Raw genomic sequence first — 20,536 nt, 5'->3', positions numbered from 1 at the left:
GCAGAGTCAGGTTGTGAAGCCTGTCCCAAATGCCACTGCTTGCATTGGGATCCATTCCCAGGCCTGTGTGGCTCTCGGCCACTACACTCAGCATACGGCGACCAATAACTATCGGAGAAAATACAACCAACCGTGGCCCGAGGATCTCTTGATGGGGATGTTGCCATGGTGATTTAGCACTAGAAGCCCTTCAAACTTCATTACAATCCAGACACTCCCCAGCTCCTCGCATTACCACCAGCTTGCCGAGCCCGGAAGGGAGAGATAGGGGCGGGGCGGCTTCCGGGGGCGGGGCGGGGTCAGCGCTCCGGGCGGAAGTCGGGAGATTCGGTGGTCCGAAGACGCTGGCTTGTGACACAGAGGGAGAGAAGGAAGGCCTGCTGGAAGGTTGCCTCTCCATCCCTTCAGTCCCGGGCACACTTGGAAAAAAGCCAACACCCGGCCCGTGGCAAGCCCCTTCCCCCAGGCTCTCTCCGCTCGATTTCGCCACCGTTATGTGGGAAGCGAATCCGGTGAGTAGCCGGGCGGGACGGGGCGGACCCAGTGGGCGGGGTTGGTGGGAGGCGGGGGTGGGGGGGTGGGAGGGGGTTTCCGGGAACTGCTCCCCCTCACCCGCTTCAGGCTGGATCTTGAGTTCCGCAGCTCGAAGATCCCGGCCCTTGCGGCTTCCCCAGCACTGCCTTTGAGGGGTGGAAATGGCCTGGTGGGTTCTCCAGCGTGGAATTGCTTTCCCGTTAGTTGCTTATTTTGCTTGCTGTGGTTTCTCCGCTTTCCTCCCTTCATCCTTTGAAACTCAGTTTTGCTTTTTAATTGGAGTCATTGGGCTTCGGACCTGTTACTCAGCCTTTGCCTTAGGTGTACTTGCCAGTCCCACTTACCTAAAGCTGGGGGATTCGACCCTCGGGTCTTCAATGGGCCTAGAAGGAACTGTCACTGCTTCCCTTCTTGGTGAACAGTCATTTAAAACTTGGGGACCGAGGATATGTTCTAAGCCTCTCGAATGCGAAGTTCTTAGATATTTCTTTTTCAGTGGACAGAAGTGATGACCTGGAATGTTTCAGCTGCAAGTTTTGTCTCCCTCGTTTGATTCTGGTATATGCATTATGCCTGCATGTATTTTGGTCTGTTTTGCTTTTATACATTTATTTAATGTGCAGCCCTCAAAGAGTGCAATCTCTTTGCCAAGAATATTCCATTAATCTCTTGTTAGAGTTGAGATTACTTAGTAACATGGCAAATGTACACTGTTTGTGCCTTATGAGTTGACTGGGAAAATGGTAGAATCACATTTCAACAAATTGTTGGACTAAATATGTGAAACTACTCCATATGCAGAGATATCTGCCTAAATTTACTTTATAACCCTGTTTCCATACTTTCAAAAACTTATTTTATGTAATTAATACTTTCCTTTCATTTCCAGAATTTATTTCTAAATAAATTGGAGAGTTTATCATTTAATTCAGTTAGATTTTTAAAAATATGTTTTTATTGATTTTAGAGAGAGGAAGGGAGAGGGGTAGAAAGATAGAAACATCGATAAGGGAGAAATATAGATTGCTGCCTCCTGCACACCCCCTACCAGGGATTGAGCCCACAACCCGGGCATGTGCCCTGACTGGGTATGGAACTAGTGACCTCTTGGCTCATGGTTGGATGCTCAACCACTGAGCCACATCAGCCAGGCTAATTTATTAATTTTTAAATTTTTATTCAACAGAAACTGGTCTGTTAGTATGCGTTTTTTGGTTGCCCACTGTGGTTCTATCCCAGTTCATCATGTAACAGTGGTCATCTGAGATTTATTTATTTATTTTTGGTTCATACTTATAGCCCTCTATTCTAGGCTACATCAGAGAAAGTAGTTGCTGGTATTTGGATTTAGAATAATTTAGAAATATAATTTAGAAAAATAATTTAGAAATACGAGAATGTGCTCTCTCTATATATTCCGTTTCCTGTCAACAATCTTCATTTTGTATCGTGTGTGTGTGTGTGTGTGTGTGTGTGTGTGTGTTCATCAGTTTGTATTGGCAGTCTTCCTTGTCTTGATTTCTCTGTAACAAACCTTTTAGTCACCCAAGTACATGCCTTGCTCAAAGTCACATGTTTTAAATCCTTCACTATATTCTAAGCTCTCTGTGGGCAGGGAGTTTTGTCTGTTTTGTTTATTATGGTATTGTCAGTCTAGAGAATGGAGCCTGGCACACTTAGTAGGCACTCAATAAATATTTGTTGAATTAATAAAGGTGTTTGTGCTAGAGAGAGTCCTTTGCTCCCACTACTCTCCCTCCTCCATCACATATACATCAGCATTTGCTATTGGGTCATTTGTATGTTTGTGAGGATTATAAAGGCATTAATGAGTGTCTCATTTATGTGGTTTGTTATATCATTATCTCATTTCTTTGTAAGAAATGCTGTGAAATCACCCTAACAATTTTGCTTGATTTCAGTAGAGTAGACTGATTTTTGTCAAAAGTACTGACTTTCTGCATGGTACCCCTTGTATGCCATCATAATATTCCTTAATGCTACCGGGTTTGCTTACTTACTGCTGCTGTTTTTCTTCCTATAACCATATGAATGCTGACAACAAAGGCAGTTTAGTTTTTAAAAATACAGTCAACATTCTGCATGTGGATTTCTCTAGTAATTCATTAGTGTCTTTTAATAGAAGAGGCATCTGGATAGTCCAGCTGTGCTTATGGGATGAAATTAATGTTACTGTAAGCCAAACAATTGGGAAGGTTTTTAAAAACACAGTGATCTTAAATGCAAATGACTTTTGCATTACCCATCAGTTTAAATCACGGTTTGTTATTTCTTTCCATTGAATGAGAGAATAAATTCTACTATATGAAGAAAGGGAATTGACTTAATTGAACACTTCTGCCTAGTTTCTCCCCGTGTGTTTTTGTTAGTATCCATGACTTTACTATGCCACCTGTCATCTGCAAATACACCTTCTGTGTGATACTGTGAGGAAATATACCCTGGGTTATGGATAGTTTCACTGTAAACATCTTCGCCTCAGGCATTTTTGTTACAGGCATTTCACAGCAAACATTTTCACCACACAACTAATTGGTAGTAAGGTAGTTTCACCATAAAAGATAAAATAGTTGACAGTTTGGTTTCATTTCTTCATTGATGAGTCATCTACCTCCAACAGACAAATATTTAAGCTAGTTGTCAGTTTGGTTTCATTTCTCCATTAACATGGTTTTTGTAGCACTCCCATTTTTGTATTATGTAGAGCTTAGCCAGATTTCATGCTATACTCCAATTACAAAGTCCTCACAATTCTTCTATTTTTATATTATATAAATCTTAGCCAAGTTGCATACTATACTAGAAAATTATAACATGTCAGTTTTTCATATTTTTCCATGAGCACAGTCATCCCTCCACCTATGAAAACCAAGTTTACCAAGCTAAGGCAAACATAAAAGAGGTGGCTACTAATTCATAGCAGTCTTTAAGAGCATCGTTAATTCTCTAGTTGGAAATTGATACCTCTCTTAAAGAAGGAAGAGATTTTAGTGATAAAAGAAGTGCAATGCTGAATGAGGAGACAGATCAACAAGCAAGCAAAGTGCACTATGAACAAAAGACTTCAAAGACAATGTATTTTCAGTTTTTGCAATAAAGTCTTTAATTTTGTTATTAATTTTTCGTTTTCATTATGTCCTTTTGTAATGTCTCTATTATATTTTGTTTTTTAAAATCTTTTCCAGTGAAATTTTCTCTGGTTAATTAGTTGTGCTGCAAAAATGCTTGTGGCATAGATGTTTACAATGAAACTACCGGCCATGTGTACACTGACCCTGGCCATAGTAATGTTCAGAGGCAGCAGCCCCTTTAGGTGGAAAGTTTCCATTATATGACTTGAGTGTGGAAAATTACCCCTGATCTTGCAGCCTTTTCATGCTTTACCTGCTGGCCACCTTTTTTGGGGGAAAACCCCCAAACAAGATAACCAAGGAGCTACAAAAGTTTTATTTAAGTACACAGTTTTATTTCTCAAGGAAGTCATGAGGTCAGTGGTGATTCTACCGAAGCCTGCCACTGACCAGGCACCTGGAGGTAAACATGGTGTCCCTGCCAAGGCAGCCCAGGTTGACAGAAGCAGCGGGCACACTCAGTTCTGGTACGAGCTCCTGGTGGTTCTCCACCCACCTGGTGAAGGTAGCCCTTGACTAATGTCTGCATTTAGGAAAATGGCAAAATCTCTAGAAAGAAGATGGAAGGGTTGCTATCTACACACCTTGACTTTATCCTGCCTTTCTCTGTCTCCTTGTCATTCGTTGTCTTACCCTCTTTGCTGGGATTGAAATAATTAGACAAGTATCACATATGGGGGAGTTTCAGCTACTCTCTGTCACACTGAGTGAAAATGAAAAACAACAAACATCTGTTCAAGATTACAAACTATCTATTACAATAATACGACCTTACTTTTATTTTTTAGTTGTTCTTATTTATTATTTTTTAAAAATCTTTATTGTTCATATTATTACAGTTGTTCCCCCTTTTTTCCCCCCATAGCTCCCCTCCACCCAGTTCCCACCCCCCCCCCCCCCACTGTCCTCATCCATAGGTGTACGCTTTTTGTCGCCAGGTCAAAGTTCATACACATGGAAAATGTAGCTATTTCCATCTGCAACGTGTCCCTGTGTTCCAAAAGGTCTCTCACTACTTGTTCATGCTCTACTCAGAAAGGGTACGGAGCCATGTAACGGCTTTTTAAAATAATGTGTCCTCTTATGTTTAACATGAGGATTTCGCTACCAAAAGTGAGGAGAAAGCAACACTACAGCTGGTTCGCGGGCCATCGACAAAGCCGTCTGGGCAGCCTGCGCTGCTCCGCCCGCTTCCCAGGGGCGGTCAGCAGGCTTGCAGGGGCCGTCGCAACTTCTCAGGGGCCATTGCAGCCTCACGCAGCCTCACAGGGGCCGTCGCAGCCTCTCAGGGGCCGTTGCAGCCTCACACAGCCTCACAGGGGCCGTCGCAGCCTCGCAGGGGGCGCCGCATCCCATGTTGGGGGTGAAGGTGCGAGACAGAAGCTCCTCTTGCTGTCTCTCCTGCTGTTCCCTTGAGTATCGCCAATGCTGTAAGTTTCTGAGAGCAGTCTGCAGGTGCTGGACATCATACTTTAACTGGTCAACACAAAGTTTGGCATTCTGTTTTTTGTTGGGAGGCTCCTTGCTAGACAAAATCTCCAGGCGTTCTAGCTGGCTGAATATCTGGTATGCTTGCTTGGATTTCGTTTTCTACTAAATGCACAGACTGCTTGTCTTCCGTCTCCTGGCGTCCCATGTGAGATTGGATCTGGTGGACCTGCTTGCGTGTTTGCTGGTACAGCGGCTCCATGTTGCCGGCCCATGGGTCCGGCTCCGGCTTCCCCGAACCTGATTCTGCTTCTTGAGTGTGTCCCTTATGGATGTGAGGAGTTGAAATCTGCAGTTTGTTGGGTTAGGCTGCAAAAGCGCAGGTGGTTCCTTTTGTGCCACTGGCACAGGGTGGGTAGGGATGTAAATTGAGTAGGGCGGGGTCTCAGAGAATCACCAGGGCGGAGCAAACAGCAATGGCATCTCGTGACTCCGTGTCTCCGCGTCCACAAGTGCCCGGCGAGCAGCTCCACGAGAAAGCCACCCTCGCTCTCCGACCCACTGCAAGGCAGTCCCGCCTCTTCCCGTAGGGGTCTGGGATCTCAGAATCCCACCCCAAACAAGCTCAGTGGATTCGAGAGCTTGTATCCCCTTCTGATTGAAAAAACCGTGCATCCAGTTGCAGCCCGCCTGGCGCGTGACTCCATACCTCTGCTCTTGGCGCCTCTGCACCTCCTACTCAGTCTCAATGCACTTTTTTCTTTGCTTCCATTTGTAGAATGTCCACTGGGCCAGCTTTCCCATGGTTCTGAATGATAGCTGTTTTGTCCTATAGTTGGTAGTTTCAATATTGTTGTGGGAGGCAGCACGCACAGGTCTATACCTTATGCCACCATTTTGGTTCTCCACGACCTTACTTTATACAAAGTGATAAGCTCTTCTAAAATCCCTTTGTACTTCTTAACTCGTACTATTAGAATAATCTGATGGGTTAGCTAAGGGAGGGGGAAATGATTTTTCCAAGAACACTCAGGTGAGTAAGCCATAGAATTCTATCAGCTCCCATGTCCTCTTTCACCCCATTTCGTTGTGTGGTGGTTGCAGTGAGGACATTGTATGCCCGAGTCATGCTTTACCTGCTGGCCACCTTTTTATCTGTTCTTTTGTATTCACAGCTGCTTCCAGACTCCCTTGGCACTATGATTCTATCTCCTTTTTCTGTTAAACTTCTTGAAAGAATAGTCTTACATTTTTTTTATCGTTCTTACTCATACCTCAGCTCCTCCAACCCTACTTCTGCTCCTTACTTGCTAGGAGGTCACCAAGTACTTTTGAATCACTACATACAGTGGCAACCTTTACGTCTTCAACCTCTTCTCTTTTTTTTCCTGTAACATTAATGCCATTAGAGGTGTTTCCCATAGCTCCTTTTTTTTTCTTTCCTGAGACTATACTCCTTTGGATTTCTTCTTTTTATGATTTATCATTGAATTATAATCTTGACTTAGCTGTACTGCCTTCTTTTACCCCTGAAATGTTCTACCTTAACCTTTTGTTGTTGTTCCTCTCAGCACATTGTTTTGTTGAGCTCCGTGGCTTCAGCTCTCACTCTGGTGAATACGCCGGCCGAATGTGCACCTATAGTCGCGACCCCTCGAACTGGGGGATGGACAGTACTGGTGGCCCCCCTGACAGTTCAAAGTTAGTATGTGTAAACCAGACTCACTCAGTCAATGATTTATTATTTCACTCAGTCAACAAATGTTTAGTAATGTATCTGGTACATAAAAAAACACCATTCTAAACACTGGGGAGGGAGGTTACAAACATGGATCAAATCAGAGCCTGCCCCTTGGGGGTCTTGTAATAAATATACTTTAGGGGGAAAGTGATACCAGAGGGTACCTGGCGGGGGAGGGGGGGAGAGAGGGGGACTAGGAAGGTTTGCATTTGAGCTAGGTGTTCACCTTATAAAAGTATTTGTATGGGAAGGTCAAAGGAAGCAAAATGACCAAAGCCCATGGAAGTGAAAGAGAATGGCAAGTACAGTTTGGACAAAATGAAGGGAAGTGGAGAAGATGTGTATCTAATGAGTAAAGGCTCAATATTGGTATCTTCAGAGAATGAGGATGGAGGGGTTGTGGGCAGTGGTAACTAGCACCTGTGTAATATCTTCTGAGTCAGCTGGTGTATTTTATAGACATACCCTTAGGCTAGGGGGAGGATATGTGTCTGGAAATGGAAGTTCTATAGAGAACTTAGTGTCTGTGCAGATGTGTTCTTAGTACCAACATACAATCAGGGGCTCACATACTAATACCTTTATCTTCTTGACATTCTTTGTAATTCTTCTAACACTGGAGTTAGTTTGGCTAAGCTGAGAGTAAGTGTGACATGCCAGTGTTTGGTGGCTGGGGGCAGTGCTAAACAAAGTATGCCCAAACTTAGGTCGTCTTACACTTCCGTGAGGTAGGAATTAATAAATTATTAGCCTCCTTTTTTAGTGACAATTCTAAGGGTCAAGTGTTGGTGAACTTTCTGGATAATGACAGAGACAGATTTTTTTTTTTTTTAAATATATTTTTTTATTGATTTTTTACAGAGAGGAAGGGAGAGAGATAGAGAGTTAGAAACATCGATGAGAGAGAAACATCGATCAGCTGCCTCCTGCACATCTCCTACTGGGGATGTGCCTGCAACCTAGGTACATGCCCTTGACCGGAATCGAACCTGGGACCTTTCGGTCCGCAGGCCGATGCTCTATCCACTGAGCCAAACCGGTTTCGGCAACAGAGACAGATTTTAAATTTAGAATTTTCTTGCTCCAAACACATACTCTTTCCAGTCCAACTTAGGATATAAGATTTAAAGTAAGTAAAAAAGGACCTGTGAGGGGAGTCACAGAGAGAGATGAAGGATTCCGAGCCAGAGAAAATCAGGATGTTTTTGTAACACCCATGTTTTTAGAACTTCTTTCTAGTGGCATAACACCTGAGCAGGAGTAGAGAAATAACGTGGCCTTCCCAGGATTGGCATGGCAGCACAGGGCCAAGGAGATAAGTCTGATAGTTTTTGGTATGAGGGAGGAGAACAGTTTGGGTTAAAGCTAGAGGCACATGTTTGCAATAGAGGTTGGAAGGAATGGGATGAGATGGTATGTTCAGTGTGACCCACTGGGCCTAAAATGCTCAAGCAGAATGGTGAGGTGCTGATGCAACTTGCTCTCTAAGAGTTACCTGCTTTTGAAATTGTGTCTGATGGCTCTCATTTGTTTATTGAGCACCTACTACATGCCAGTCACTTCTAAGTCCCAGGGCTTACAGTAGTGAACAGAACAGACTAGACCCCAGCACTCATGGGTTTTCTGTCTGGTGCAGGGAAGCAGACATTAAGTCAATAATTACACAAATAACACTTAACTACAATTGTAGAAGCTTCTAAAAGAACAAAGAGTACCATGGCAATGTATAACGAGAAGAGCTGGTGCTAGGCTGGAAGATCAGGTGAAGCCATTTTTACAGAGATCTGAAGGATTGAACTAGAGTTACCCAGGTAAAGTTTGGATGGGAGGCAAAGAGGGCTATTCCAACAGCAGAAATAGTATGCACAGAAACCCTGAGGCGGAAGGGAGTTTGGTGTTTGAGGAACAGAGAGAAGCTATGTGTGGCTGGAACACAGTGAACCAGGAGACTAGGCCAGTAGTTAGGTAGGAAGTAGGCCATGACTGGCTTTGTGGCATACATTTAGGATTATTCTTAAAGGAGTTGAAAACCATTAAAGGATTTTAAATAGGAAGTGACATGAACATGTTTGTTTTTGAAAAGACCATTCTGGTTGCTGTATAGAAAATGAGTTGTGTATTAGAGAGTGGTAGGCAGGATAATGGTCTCCCTATTCTATTCTAATCCCTGGAAATGGAAATATGTTAGGTTACACAGCAAAGGGGAATTAAGATCTCTAACTAGCTGACCTTAGGATAGGATGGGTATTTTGGACTAATATAAGTGGGCTCAATGTAATCACAAGCGTTCTTACAAGTGGAATATGGAGGCAGATGTGAGTTAGAGGGAGAAGTAACTATGGAAGAAGAGGCAAAGAGACAAGGTTGCTGGCTTTGGAGATGAAGTTGGTGGGGGCGGGGGGTGCATAAGGCAAGAAATATGGGTAGCTTCTAGTAGCTGGAAAAGCCAAGGAAATAGATTCCCCTGTACAACCTCCAGAAAGGAATTTAGCCCATTGAGTCCCATATCAGGTTTCTACAGACCTGTAAGATAATACATTTGTGTTGCTTACGTTTGTTGTCATTTGTTCCAGCAGCAATTGAAAACTTGACAGAAGTGCATCAGAGAGGCTGTTGGAAGACCACTTAAGAAGCTGTAGTATAGTCCTGGGTGGAGATGAAGGTACTTGGACTAGGTAGGTGGAAGTGGAGAGAGAGCAAAGTGAATCAGTTCAAGCTGCACTTTGGTGAGTGTTAGCTTCCTGGCACAGGCCACCAAGAAGGAAATGTTTTCATTGAGATGGGGTGATTGGAAAAAGGGGAGAGATGGTAGAGATAAAAAGCTTGGAGCCTATTATTGGTTTAATGTGCCTATGAGGCATTCAAGTAATAACGTCAGAGAGGCAATTGGATAGGTGAGTGTGGCAGCAGAGGAAGAGGCTAGGGTAGAAATGCAGTTTGGGTCTCAGCCTTTAGAGATGGCTTTTGCAATCATGAGAGTAACTGAGACCCCTAGGACAGTGTTTGTCACACTTTCTGCACTCATTCAGACCTCCGATTTAAACAGTAAAGCAGTATTTTAAAAATTAATGATGTTTGTATTATCATTGAAAAAGGTGATTTTTTTGTAGCCTCTTACAAAGTGTGCAACTAGCTTGAAATATAGATTAGACCCAGCAGTTTGATTTTTTTAACCCAATATTTCTACTAAATTAGGAGACCTCATGCTATAATCAGAGATTGTCAAGATTTGCAACTGGTATTTGCTGGATGTCAGATGTTATAGAATATCAAGATCAAATACAGACTGAGAAATTATGTGCTCTATGAGTTGCCAAATTGACACGCTTATAATATTAAATAAGGTTTCAGCCAGCCTGAATGTTTGTAAGAAAGGAGGAAAGATATTCTTAGTTATTCTTTGATTATTTTAGTCTCTGGAAAATACCTGTTCATATTTTGTTATAACAGGTGGCTGTGTTCTATATATACTTATAATGATAATAATAAAGTCAGTCTCATTCTCTGGTGAGTAAAAAAAACCATCAGATTCTGGGAAGAAATCATGCTCTAGCAGTTGAGCTGTTTGGTGACTTTGAAAAATCTGGTATCTATTAATCAGCATTAAAAATTGGGGTATTTTGACCTTGAAGTAGTAGGTTCAGGTTATTTAAGATGCTGAATATATGTCAGCGATATTTAAGCAGGCCTCTAGAAATCAAGAAAGATTTTATTGGTATTATTGGCATCATGAAGAAATGTTTTTGTCTTCTTCCTCCTTTCAGAAACTTGTCAGCACCTTTTTTCCCTTGACAACCAGTAAACTTGAGTAGGAAGAGTAATTTTGCAAACACTGCCATTTTTTCTTAGAGCTTCTGAGAGCACATACTCTGAGTGTGCTGACACTAATTTTCATTATTTCCTTCAACACACAGTTACAATTAGGAGCATATTATGTACTTCTAACTGTTCCAGGTTTGTAACATTTTTTAGTAATACAACACCTTTTTTGCTATTTGTGTAGCTTGTGCTCAGTTTTGAATGTGTTGCACCTTTTTCAGCCTGTGTCACAGCGCACAAAATATTGTCTAAATGAAAACTGTCATTCCCCACAGTGAGTTCTCACTGATAGGCAGAACAGAGCAATGTTGAGTTCTACCTCATTACATACTATATATACAGGGTGGGGCAAAAGTAAGTTTACAGTTGTTTGTATGGAAAATAATACAATAATTAATAAATAATAATACAAGAATAAACTCTGTGTTTTGCATACTCACAACTGTAAACCTGCTTTTGCTCCACTGTATTTTCTTTGGTGAAGTGTCTACTTAAAAAAAAATTGAGCCATTTATCTTAAAAAAGCAAATAGCAAGATGATAAACCTAACCATATCAATAATTATACCATAATAAATGCTCTAAACACCCCAATTAGAAGGCAGATTGTTAGACTGGATTAAAAAGCAACGCCCAACTATAAGTTGTGTCCAACAAGCACACTTTGAATATAAAGACAAAATAGGATAAAAATAAATGGAAGGAGATGTACAGTGCTAACATTAGTCAAGAGAAGGCTTCAGTGGTATATTAGTGTTAAAGTAGATTTCAGATGTAATGATTTGGGGGTAATGAACACCACTTCCTAATGATAAAGAGGCCAGTGAATTAGTAACAATCCTAAACATTTACACACCTAATAATAGAGCTTCAAAATTCATGAAGTAAAACTAATAGAATTGTAAGAAGCAATAGACTAATTTCATTATGTTGGAGATTTAAATTCTCCATAATTGATAAAATAAGTAGATAGAAATAAGCAAGGATATAGCAAACTATTACACGAATAGCAACAATATTGACCAACTTGACTGAATTGACACTTATAAACCATTACAACCCAACAACAGCTTTTTTTCAACTATGCAGAGAGTATTTAACAAGATAGGCCATATTCTGGGCCATAAAACAAGTCTCAGAAAGTTTAAAAGGGACCAAATCATAAAGTGTACTATCTGACCAAAATGGAATTAAATTAGAAATCAATAGAAGAAAGACCTGTAAAATTCCCAAGATTTGGTAAATAAATAAAACACTTTAAAATAACCCATTGGTCAAAGAAATAAAAAAGGGAAATAGTATGAAACAACATATCAAATTTGTGCTATGCTTCTAAAACAGTACTTGAAATTTATAGCTAAACTAATGCCTACATTGAAAAAGAAAAAGTGTCACAAATCAATGATTACAGCTTCCTCCTTAAGAAAGGACAAAAAGCCCTAACCGGTTTGGCTCAGTGGATAGAGCATCAGCCTGCGGGTGAAGGGTCCCAGGTTTGATTCCAAGTCAAGGGCATGTACTTTGGTTGCGGGCATATCCCCAGTAGGAGGTGTGCAAGAGGCAGCTGATCGATGTTTCTCTCTCATCGATGTTTCTAGCTCTCTATCCCTCTCCCTTCCTCTCTGTAAAAAAAATCAATAAAATATATATTTTTAAAAAGAAAGTAAAAAAAGAAGAGAAAATTAAACTCAGGCAGGAGCAAGAAAATAAAGTTTAGAGTGGAAATTATTATGAAAAATAACAGAGAAAATCAATAAAACCAAAAGCACTTTTTTGTGGGAACATCAGTACTATTGATAAACCAGAGAGATCAGGAGAAAAAGAATACAAATTACCAATATTAAGAATGAGATAGGTGACTCTGGCCAGGTAGCTCAGTTGTTTTAGAGCGTCGTCTCAATATGCCCAGTTGCGGTTTCAATGCCTGGTCAGGGCACACACAAGAAGCAACCATTGAATGCATGAATAAATGGAACAGCAAATCAGTGTTTTTCTCTCTTTTTCCCTCTTTCCCTTCCTTCCCCCTTTCCTCCCTCCCTCTCTCATTCTCTTCCTTCCTCCTTTCCTCTCTCACTCTCTTCCTCTCTCTCACAAGTCAATAAATAAAATTTATTTTTAAAAAGGAATGAGCTCGGGCTGGTGTTTCTCAGTGGTTAGAGTGTTGGCCCACTCACCGAAGGGCATGTACCTGGGTTGGGCTCAATCCACGGCCCTGGTCGGGCACATGTAGGAGACAACCATTCGATGTGTCTCACTCACATCGATGTTTCTCTCTATCTCTCTCCCCTTCCCTCCCTTCCACTCTCTCTAAAAATCAATGGAGAAAATATTCTCAGGTGAGGATTAACAAAAAAAAGCAAGGAAGGAAGGAAGGGAGGGAGGGAGGGAGGAAAAGAATGAGAGAGGTAATATCACTACATTCTATATAATAAAAGCCTAATATGCAAATTGTCCCCTTGACCGGGAGTTCGACTGCTCACTATGACATGCACAGACCACCAGGGGGCGGCACGGAACATGGGCGTCGGTGACGCGGCACTGGCAGTGGAGGTGCTGCCAGCCCCAATGGGCCCTGACGAGAGAGGGACTGCGGCAGGATGGTGGAGCAGGTGAGGGGTGGTGCCAGGTGGCCTAATGGCCCTGTCCATCACCCCGTTGATGGCGACCAGCAACGGTGGCGGGGGGAAGGGCCACTGCCTGGCTCCCAGGTGCTGAGGGAGCTGGGCGGGGGCCTGATCTCCCCACCAATTGCCCCACAGACAGCAACCAGCGACAGCAGCAGGGATCGGGGCTGCCGCCTGGTTCCCAGGCACTGAGGGAGCCGGGCAGGGGCCCAATGACGCAGGCAGAGGGGGGCGCACAGGAGCTAGGAGCCCAGGTGCTGCCCAGGGCCTAGAGGTCAGCTGGGACCTGCCCTTCCATGTCAGATGCTCACGCTTTGATCGCCAGCCAGGCCTAGGGACCGCACCCGTGAACGAATTTCGTGCACCTGACCTCTAGTATTCTATTAACATCCTATATAATAAAAGGCTAATATGAAAATCGACCGAACAGCGAAATGACCGGTCACTATGATGTACACTGACCACCAGGGGACAGACAACACAGGAGCTTTCCCCTGGTAGTCAGTGCACTTCCCCAGGGGGAGCATCACTCAGCCAGAAGCCGGGCTCATGGCTGGCGAGCGCAGTCGCAGTGGCAGGACTGTCTCCCGCCTCCGCAGCAGTGCTAAGGATGTCTGACTGCCCGCTTAGGCCTGCTCCCCGGGGGTGAGGGGCTTAAGCTGGTAGTCAGACATCCCCCAAGGGCTCCTGGACTGTGAGAGGGTGCAGACCAGGCTGAGAGACCCCCCCAACCCCGAGTGCATGAATTTCGTGCACTGTGCCTCTAGTTAAAGGATAATGGAATGTTACGAACAACAATGTCAATCTATATGACAACTTAAAGGAAATGGACATATTGTTTCTAAGACACAAACTATCAAAGCTACCTCAAGAAGAAATAAATAACATGATTATCCCAATATCTATTAAAGATCTTGAATTTGTAAAAAAAAAAAAAAAAAAAAAAAAAGCCCACACACAAAGAAAACTCCGGTTGCAGATGGTTTCACTGGTGAATTCTAACATTTAAGGAAGAAATAAAATCAATTCTGCACAAATGTTTAGAGAATTGAAGTGAAGGTAATATTTTACAACTCATTCTAAAAAGCTGTCATTACCCTGATACCAAAAGAAGTCAAAGATATTAGAGGAAAACTACAGACCAATATCTCTAATGAACATAGATGCAAAAATTCTAAACAATATTTTAGCAAATCAAGTGTAACAACAAATAAGAAGGTTGTTGCATCATTATCAAATGGTGTTTATACAAAAAAATGCAAGGTTGGTTTAATATTTGAACAGCAAATCAATGTCATTCATCATATAAACAAACTAAAATGAAAAACCATATAAGCATTGCAGTGCATGCAGAAAGAAACATTTGACAAAATCCAGGAAAAAAATCTCAAAAACCTGGGTATAGAAGAGAACTTGGTCATCCTGATAAAGGAAAGGGTTAACTCAGCAGTCCTGTGTGGCTCAAAACCTGTACAATCTCAAGAAAGGCCTGTTTCCATGACTGCTCTTTGCCTAGCACCAGGGAACTGAGCTCTTGAAATGGTTTGTCTAATGAGTGTATTTGTATGTTTGACACCTAGAGCCATGCTTTACCAGTTTATTCAGATAGTTTATACCAACAGTGTGATTTGTAGTGAACATCTGCTTTTCCTCTGGAGCTCTGGAACTTCAGCATATGCTCATGTGACTAACTCCCAATAAAAACCCTGTACATCTAGGCTCAGGTGAGCATCCCTGGTTGGCAGCACTTCACACTGGTTGTCATACATGGTTGCTGGAAGAATTAATGTGTCCTATGTGACTGTACTGGGACAAGACACCTGGAAGCTTGTACATGTTTTCCTTTGACATCAGTCCATGTGCTTGTTCCCTTTGCTTATTTCACTCTGTATACTTTCACTGTAATAAACTGAAACCATGAGTAGAACAACATCTGAGTCCTGTGAGTCCTTCTGTGAGCCTGAGGGTGACCTTGGGGACCTCTGACACAAAGGGCATCTACAAAATACCTATGTAAATTAAACTTAGTAGTGAAAGACTTTCTCCTAAGATTAGGAACAAGGAAATGATGTTCATTCTTTATTTAACATTGTACAAGAGATCATATTCAGAGCAATAAGGCCAAAAAATCCCAAAACAAACAAAAAAAAGAATTAATGGGCCATCTGTTAGAAGATATAGATAGATAGATAGATAGATAGATAGATATAGATAAATCTTCATATAGTAATGGTTTCATGTGTGTCAGAACTTACATATCTGTATCACTTATACCTATATCCTATATAATAAAAGCATAATATGCTAAGTGTCCGACCGATCAACCGGTTGACTGCTCAACCAGTCACTATGACACCACTGACCACCAGGGGGCAGACCTTCCGACCAGTAGGTTAGCTTGCCACTGGGGTCTAGCTGATCAGGACTGAGCGAGAGGGCTGGACTTGCCCTGGAGCCCTCCCGTGGTCCCTCCCCAGCCAGCTGGCCCCAATTGGGGCAGCCGGCCAACCTCCTATGGTCCCTCCCTGGCCAGCCGGCCCACATCGTCCTGATCGGGACTGGGTGAGACGGCTAGATAGGCCTGATCACTGGCCAGGCCAAGGGATACCACCCATGCATGAATTCATGGCCTCTAGTATATCTATATGTGTATAGATAAATATATGATGCCTATATAGAAAATCAGGTGGAATGTCCAAAAATGTCCTAGAACTAATAAGTGAGTTTAATAAGGTTGCTGGGTAAGGATCCATATACAAAATCAGTGCATCTCTTTATATTAACAACATTCAGTCAGAAATTGAAATTTTAAATGCAATTTTATTTATAGTATAAGAAATATGAAATACGTAGGCACCAATTTTGTATAATAGGTGTGCAAGATTTGTACACTAAAATCTGTAAAATATTACTAAAAAAAGTTAAGACCTAAATAAGCCAAGAGACATACCTCATTCATGGGTTGGAATACTCCATATTGTTGAGATGCCGATTCTCTTTAGACAGATTGCTAGGCAATCCCAATCAAAACTGTAAGGACCTAGAATAGCTAAAGCAATTCTGAAAAGGAAGGAGAAATTTGGAGTGCTAGCATTACCTGATTTAAAGATTCAGTACGAAGCTATAGTAATCAAAGTAATCAAGCTATGGCATCATGATAGAGAAAACAATTTTTAGAAGAGAATAGCCCAAAAATAGACCCACAAATATATAGTCAACTGATTTTTTTTATAAAGGTAAGATTCAGTGGAGAAATCACAGTTTCAACAAATGGTGCTGGAATAATTGAATATCCATAGGCAAAAAAAGTGAACTTCAATACATACTTGGCACCACATGTACAAGCAAATTTAAAAGTGGATCATAGACCTAAATGCAGCTATAAATTCTGTAAATTTATAGAACAAAGTGTAAGAGAAAACTACATTTCTATAAGAAAACAATAAAAATCTTAAAAAATAATAAGAAAATCTTTGTAACATTGAATGGGCAATGATTTCTTAGCTATGACTCCAGAACCATAATCCATAAAAGAAAAAACTGATAAATTTGACTCCATAAAAATTAAAAACATTTGTGCAGCATAGAAAATATAGTCAATAATTTAATAACTATGTATGGGGCCAGTTGGATACTAGAAATATCAGGGAGAATACTGATATTTAAGTATATGATTGTCTAACTACTATGATGTACTCCTGAAACTAATCCAAACTAACATTGAATGTAAATTAATTGAAAAATAAAATTTAAAATGTTTGCTGTTCAAAGCATACTGTAAAGATAATGAAAATCTAAGCCACAGACTAGAGAAAATTTTTGTAAAAGCATATATCTGAAAAAGGATTTGCATTCAGATATATTAAGAACTCTCAAAACTATAACAAGAAAATAACCCAATAAAAATGAGTTAAGGATTTGAACAGACACTGCACAAAGAAGACAAATAGGTAGAAAGTAAGTACATGAAAAGATGCGCAGCCTCATTATTCATTAGGGAAATGCAAATTAAAACCACAGTGAGGTATCACTACATTTCTATCTATTAGAATGGCTACAATTTAAAAGTCTGACTATACAAAGTCTTGGTGAGGATGTGGGGCAACTAAAACTTAACACACTGTAGATAGGAATGCAAAATGGTACATCACTTTTTAAAAGTTTAGCTATTTCTTAGAATTTTAAGCACATACCTATCATATGAGTTAGCTATTGAACTCCTAGGTATTTACCAAGAGTAAAGAAAGCATATGTTTATACAAAGACTTGTGCATAAAAGTTATAGCAGCTTTATTTGTAATAGTAAAACCTGGAAATAACCCAGGTGTTCATCAACAGATAAAGGGATAAACTGTGACATATCCATATAATGGAATACTGCTCAGCAGTACAAGGGAAGTAACTCTTGATATACACAATAGCATGGATGGATCTCAAAATAATCATGCTGCCCTAGCTGGTTTGGCTCTGGATAGAGCGTTGGCCTGCGGACTAAAGGGTCCTGGATTCGATTCCAGTCAAGGGCACATGCCTGGGTTGCAGGCTTGATCCCCAGTGGGGAGCATGCAGGAAGCAGCCGATCAATGATTCTCATCATTGATGTTTTTATCTCTCCCTTTCTAAAATCAATAAAAATATATTTTAAAAAATAATCATGCTGACTGAAAGAAGCCAGACAAAAAAAGGGTACATACAACATGACTCCATGTATATAACTTTTTAGAAAAGGCCGACTATAGTGACAGAAAGCTGGTTAGTGGATGCAGGGGAGGGGCATGAAAAAATTCTGGGGGTGATATATATGTTTATCATCTTCATATGGTAATGGTTTCATGTGTGTCAGAACTTATGAAATTGTACACCTTAAATGTAGTTTGTTGTTTGTCAATAAAGCTGTAAAAAAATATAGTATTATTTTCTAAGTCTAGAAAGTAAAGCAACACAGTGTGGTCTCAAATGGAGGCACACTGCTGGCAGAATACGAGTAGATGAGGGAGCTTATGAGACTTGACCCTTGTGTGTTCCTAGAGACTTACCTAGCTGTCATCCTGATTTTTTATAATGTATAAAGAAAAGCCTTTCAAGTAATTTATAATTTCTTATGAATTTCCCTTTTGCCCACTAAATCTGTTCAGGCTTCTAACATCTTACAGAATCTCTTGTTTTCTTCAGAATCTATTTGTTCAAAGCATCATTTTAGATTGACTATCGTTTTTAATTTGGCTATAAGAGTCCAATTCTATGTTCTTTAGCTTTTAAAAGGAATATTTTTATTTAGATGTACTTCACATACCATAAAATTCACCCACTTAAAGTGTGTAATTTAATATTTTTAGTAGATTCCCAGGGTTGTGCAACCATTACCACAATTTATTGTTAAAACATTTCATCACCCAAAACAGAAACTCCTACCCATTACCAAGTCATTCCACCTCCTTGTCAACCCTAAGTAATCACTAATGTACTTCTTGTCTTTATAGATTTGCCTACTCTGTACATTTCAGTGAAATCATCCATAATCTGGTCTTTTGCATCTTGCATCTTTCACTTAGAAAAACGTGTTTAAGGTTTGTCCATGTAGTATTTCTTAGTGCTTCATTCATTTTTAAGGCTGAATGATACTCCATTGTATTGTGAAGTTACATGTTTTTTCATTCATTCATCAGTTGATGGGAGTTGAGTTGTTTCACTTTTTGGCCATTATGAATAACTAGAGGCCCAGTGCACAAAATTCGTGCACGGAGGATCAGGAAGGCCCTCAGCCTGGACTGTGCCCTCGGGGGATGTCCGACTGTCCATTTAGGTCTGATCCCAGCAGTCAGACATCCCTCTCGCAATCTGGGATGCTGCATGCACCAGTGACCATACGTTTCATACAGGTGAAAGGCATCTTGCTGTTGTATGGGCAGCTATATTTTTTGCCCTGATTATAAAAAGTAGTACGTAACATGATCCTTCTGAGGCAGTAGTATCATTTTCCCCATCTTATGGGTGGAAAAACTGAAGCAGAGAGAAGTTAAGTAATTGGCTTTGTCACACAGTTATAAGTGTAAGAATCAGGGCTTACCACAAAACGTACAAGCCAGAGTCCACGCATGTCATCACTGCATCATCCTGCTTTTTCAGTGTTAGAGTAGCCTTGCCAGGTTTTAAATCTAAGAGATTGTTACCAATATATAGGGTAGGGTCCCTAGGCCTGGCTGGTGATCAGGGCTAATCTGTGGGACAACTGGTAGGTGGGACAATCAGGGGGTCCCCGCTGGCACCCGCCTTGGCTGGTGGCCTGGCACTGCCTGCTGGCTGGCCCCGTCTTCCCTCCCCTCCCCCCCATCACCACCATAGGTTGCCTCCCTCTCAGGGGTTGGGGGCAGATGCGCATCATAGTAATCGGTCATTCTGCAGGTCATTTCACCATTTGGTCGATTTGCATATTAGGGTTTTATTATATAGGGTTTTATTACTAGTATATAGGATTTTTCTATTAATATTTATATATTTGTATGAATGTATATTTTTGCTCTTAGGTATATACCTTAAGGTGGAATTATTGGGTTATATGTTAACTCTTATGTTTAACTTTTTGGGAACTGCAAACTTCTCCAAAGTAGTTGCACCATTTTACATTCCCACCAGTAACTATCATACAATGGAGTAAGGAACCTATGAAGGTTCCAATTTTTCCACAATCTCAACAACACTTGTTATTGCCTGTCTTTTATTTTATTTTTCAATTACAGTTTACATTCAATGTTGTTTTGTATTAGTTTCAGGTGTAGAGCATAGTGGTTAGATAATCACATCCTTTACAAAGTGTTTCCCTTCATATTTACAGCACCCACCTGGCACCATACATAGTTATCACAATATTATTGGCTAGGTTCCCTCTGCTGTACTTTACATCCCATGACTATTTTGTAACTACCAATTTGTACTTCTTAATCCCTTCACCTTTCTCACCCAGGCCCCCAACCTGCCTTCTCTCTGGCAACCATCAGACTGTAGTCTGTTGCAATTTTTTTGTTCACTTATTTTGTTCTTTAGATTCCACATATAAGTGGAATCATATGGTATTTGTTTTTCTATGACTGACTTATTTCACTTAGCATAATACCCTCTAGGTCCACCCATGCTGTTGATAATGGTAAGATTTCATTCTTTTTTTTTTTTTTAATATATTTTATTGATTTTTTACAGAGAGGAAGGGAGAGAGATAGAGAGTTAGAAACATCGATGAGAGAG

At 41.0% G+C, this 20,536-nt stretch overlaps 1 protein-coding gene across 1 annotated transcript in view; it reads left to right on the top strand.

Moving 5' to 3' along the window:
* The first annotated feature begins 326 nt into the window (after positions 1-326).
* PARP11 (poly(ADP-ribose) polymerase family member 11) overlaps positions 327-20,536 on the top strand; it is a 57,230-nt gene continuing 37,020 nt past the window's right edge. Inside the window, exon 1 of the mRNA XM_070409546.1 lies at positions 327-512. Within this exon, the coding sequence (XP_070265647.1) occupies positions 495-512 (18 nt within the window). The 5' untranslated portion in view covers positions 327-494. The remainder of the gene's footprint in view (positions 513-20,536) is intronic.

Source organism: Myotis yumanensis, unplaced genomic scaffold (genome assembly GCF_028538775.1).
Source record: "Myotis yumanensis isolate MYYU_CA2020_CCGP unplaced genomic scaffold, mMyoYum1.0.hap1 SCAF_3, whole genome shotgun sequence".
Lineage (NCBI taxonomy): Eukaryota > Metazoa > Chordata > Mammalia > Chiroptera > Vespertilionidae > Myotis > Myotis yumanensis.
The sequence above is the reverse complement of the archived record's forward strand: the minus strand, read 5'-3'. Positions and strand labels throughout refer to the sequence as shown.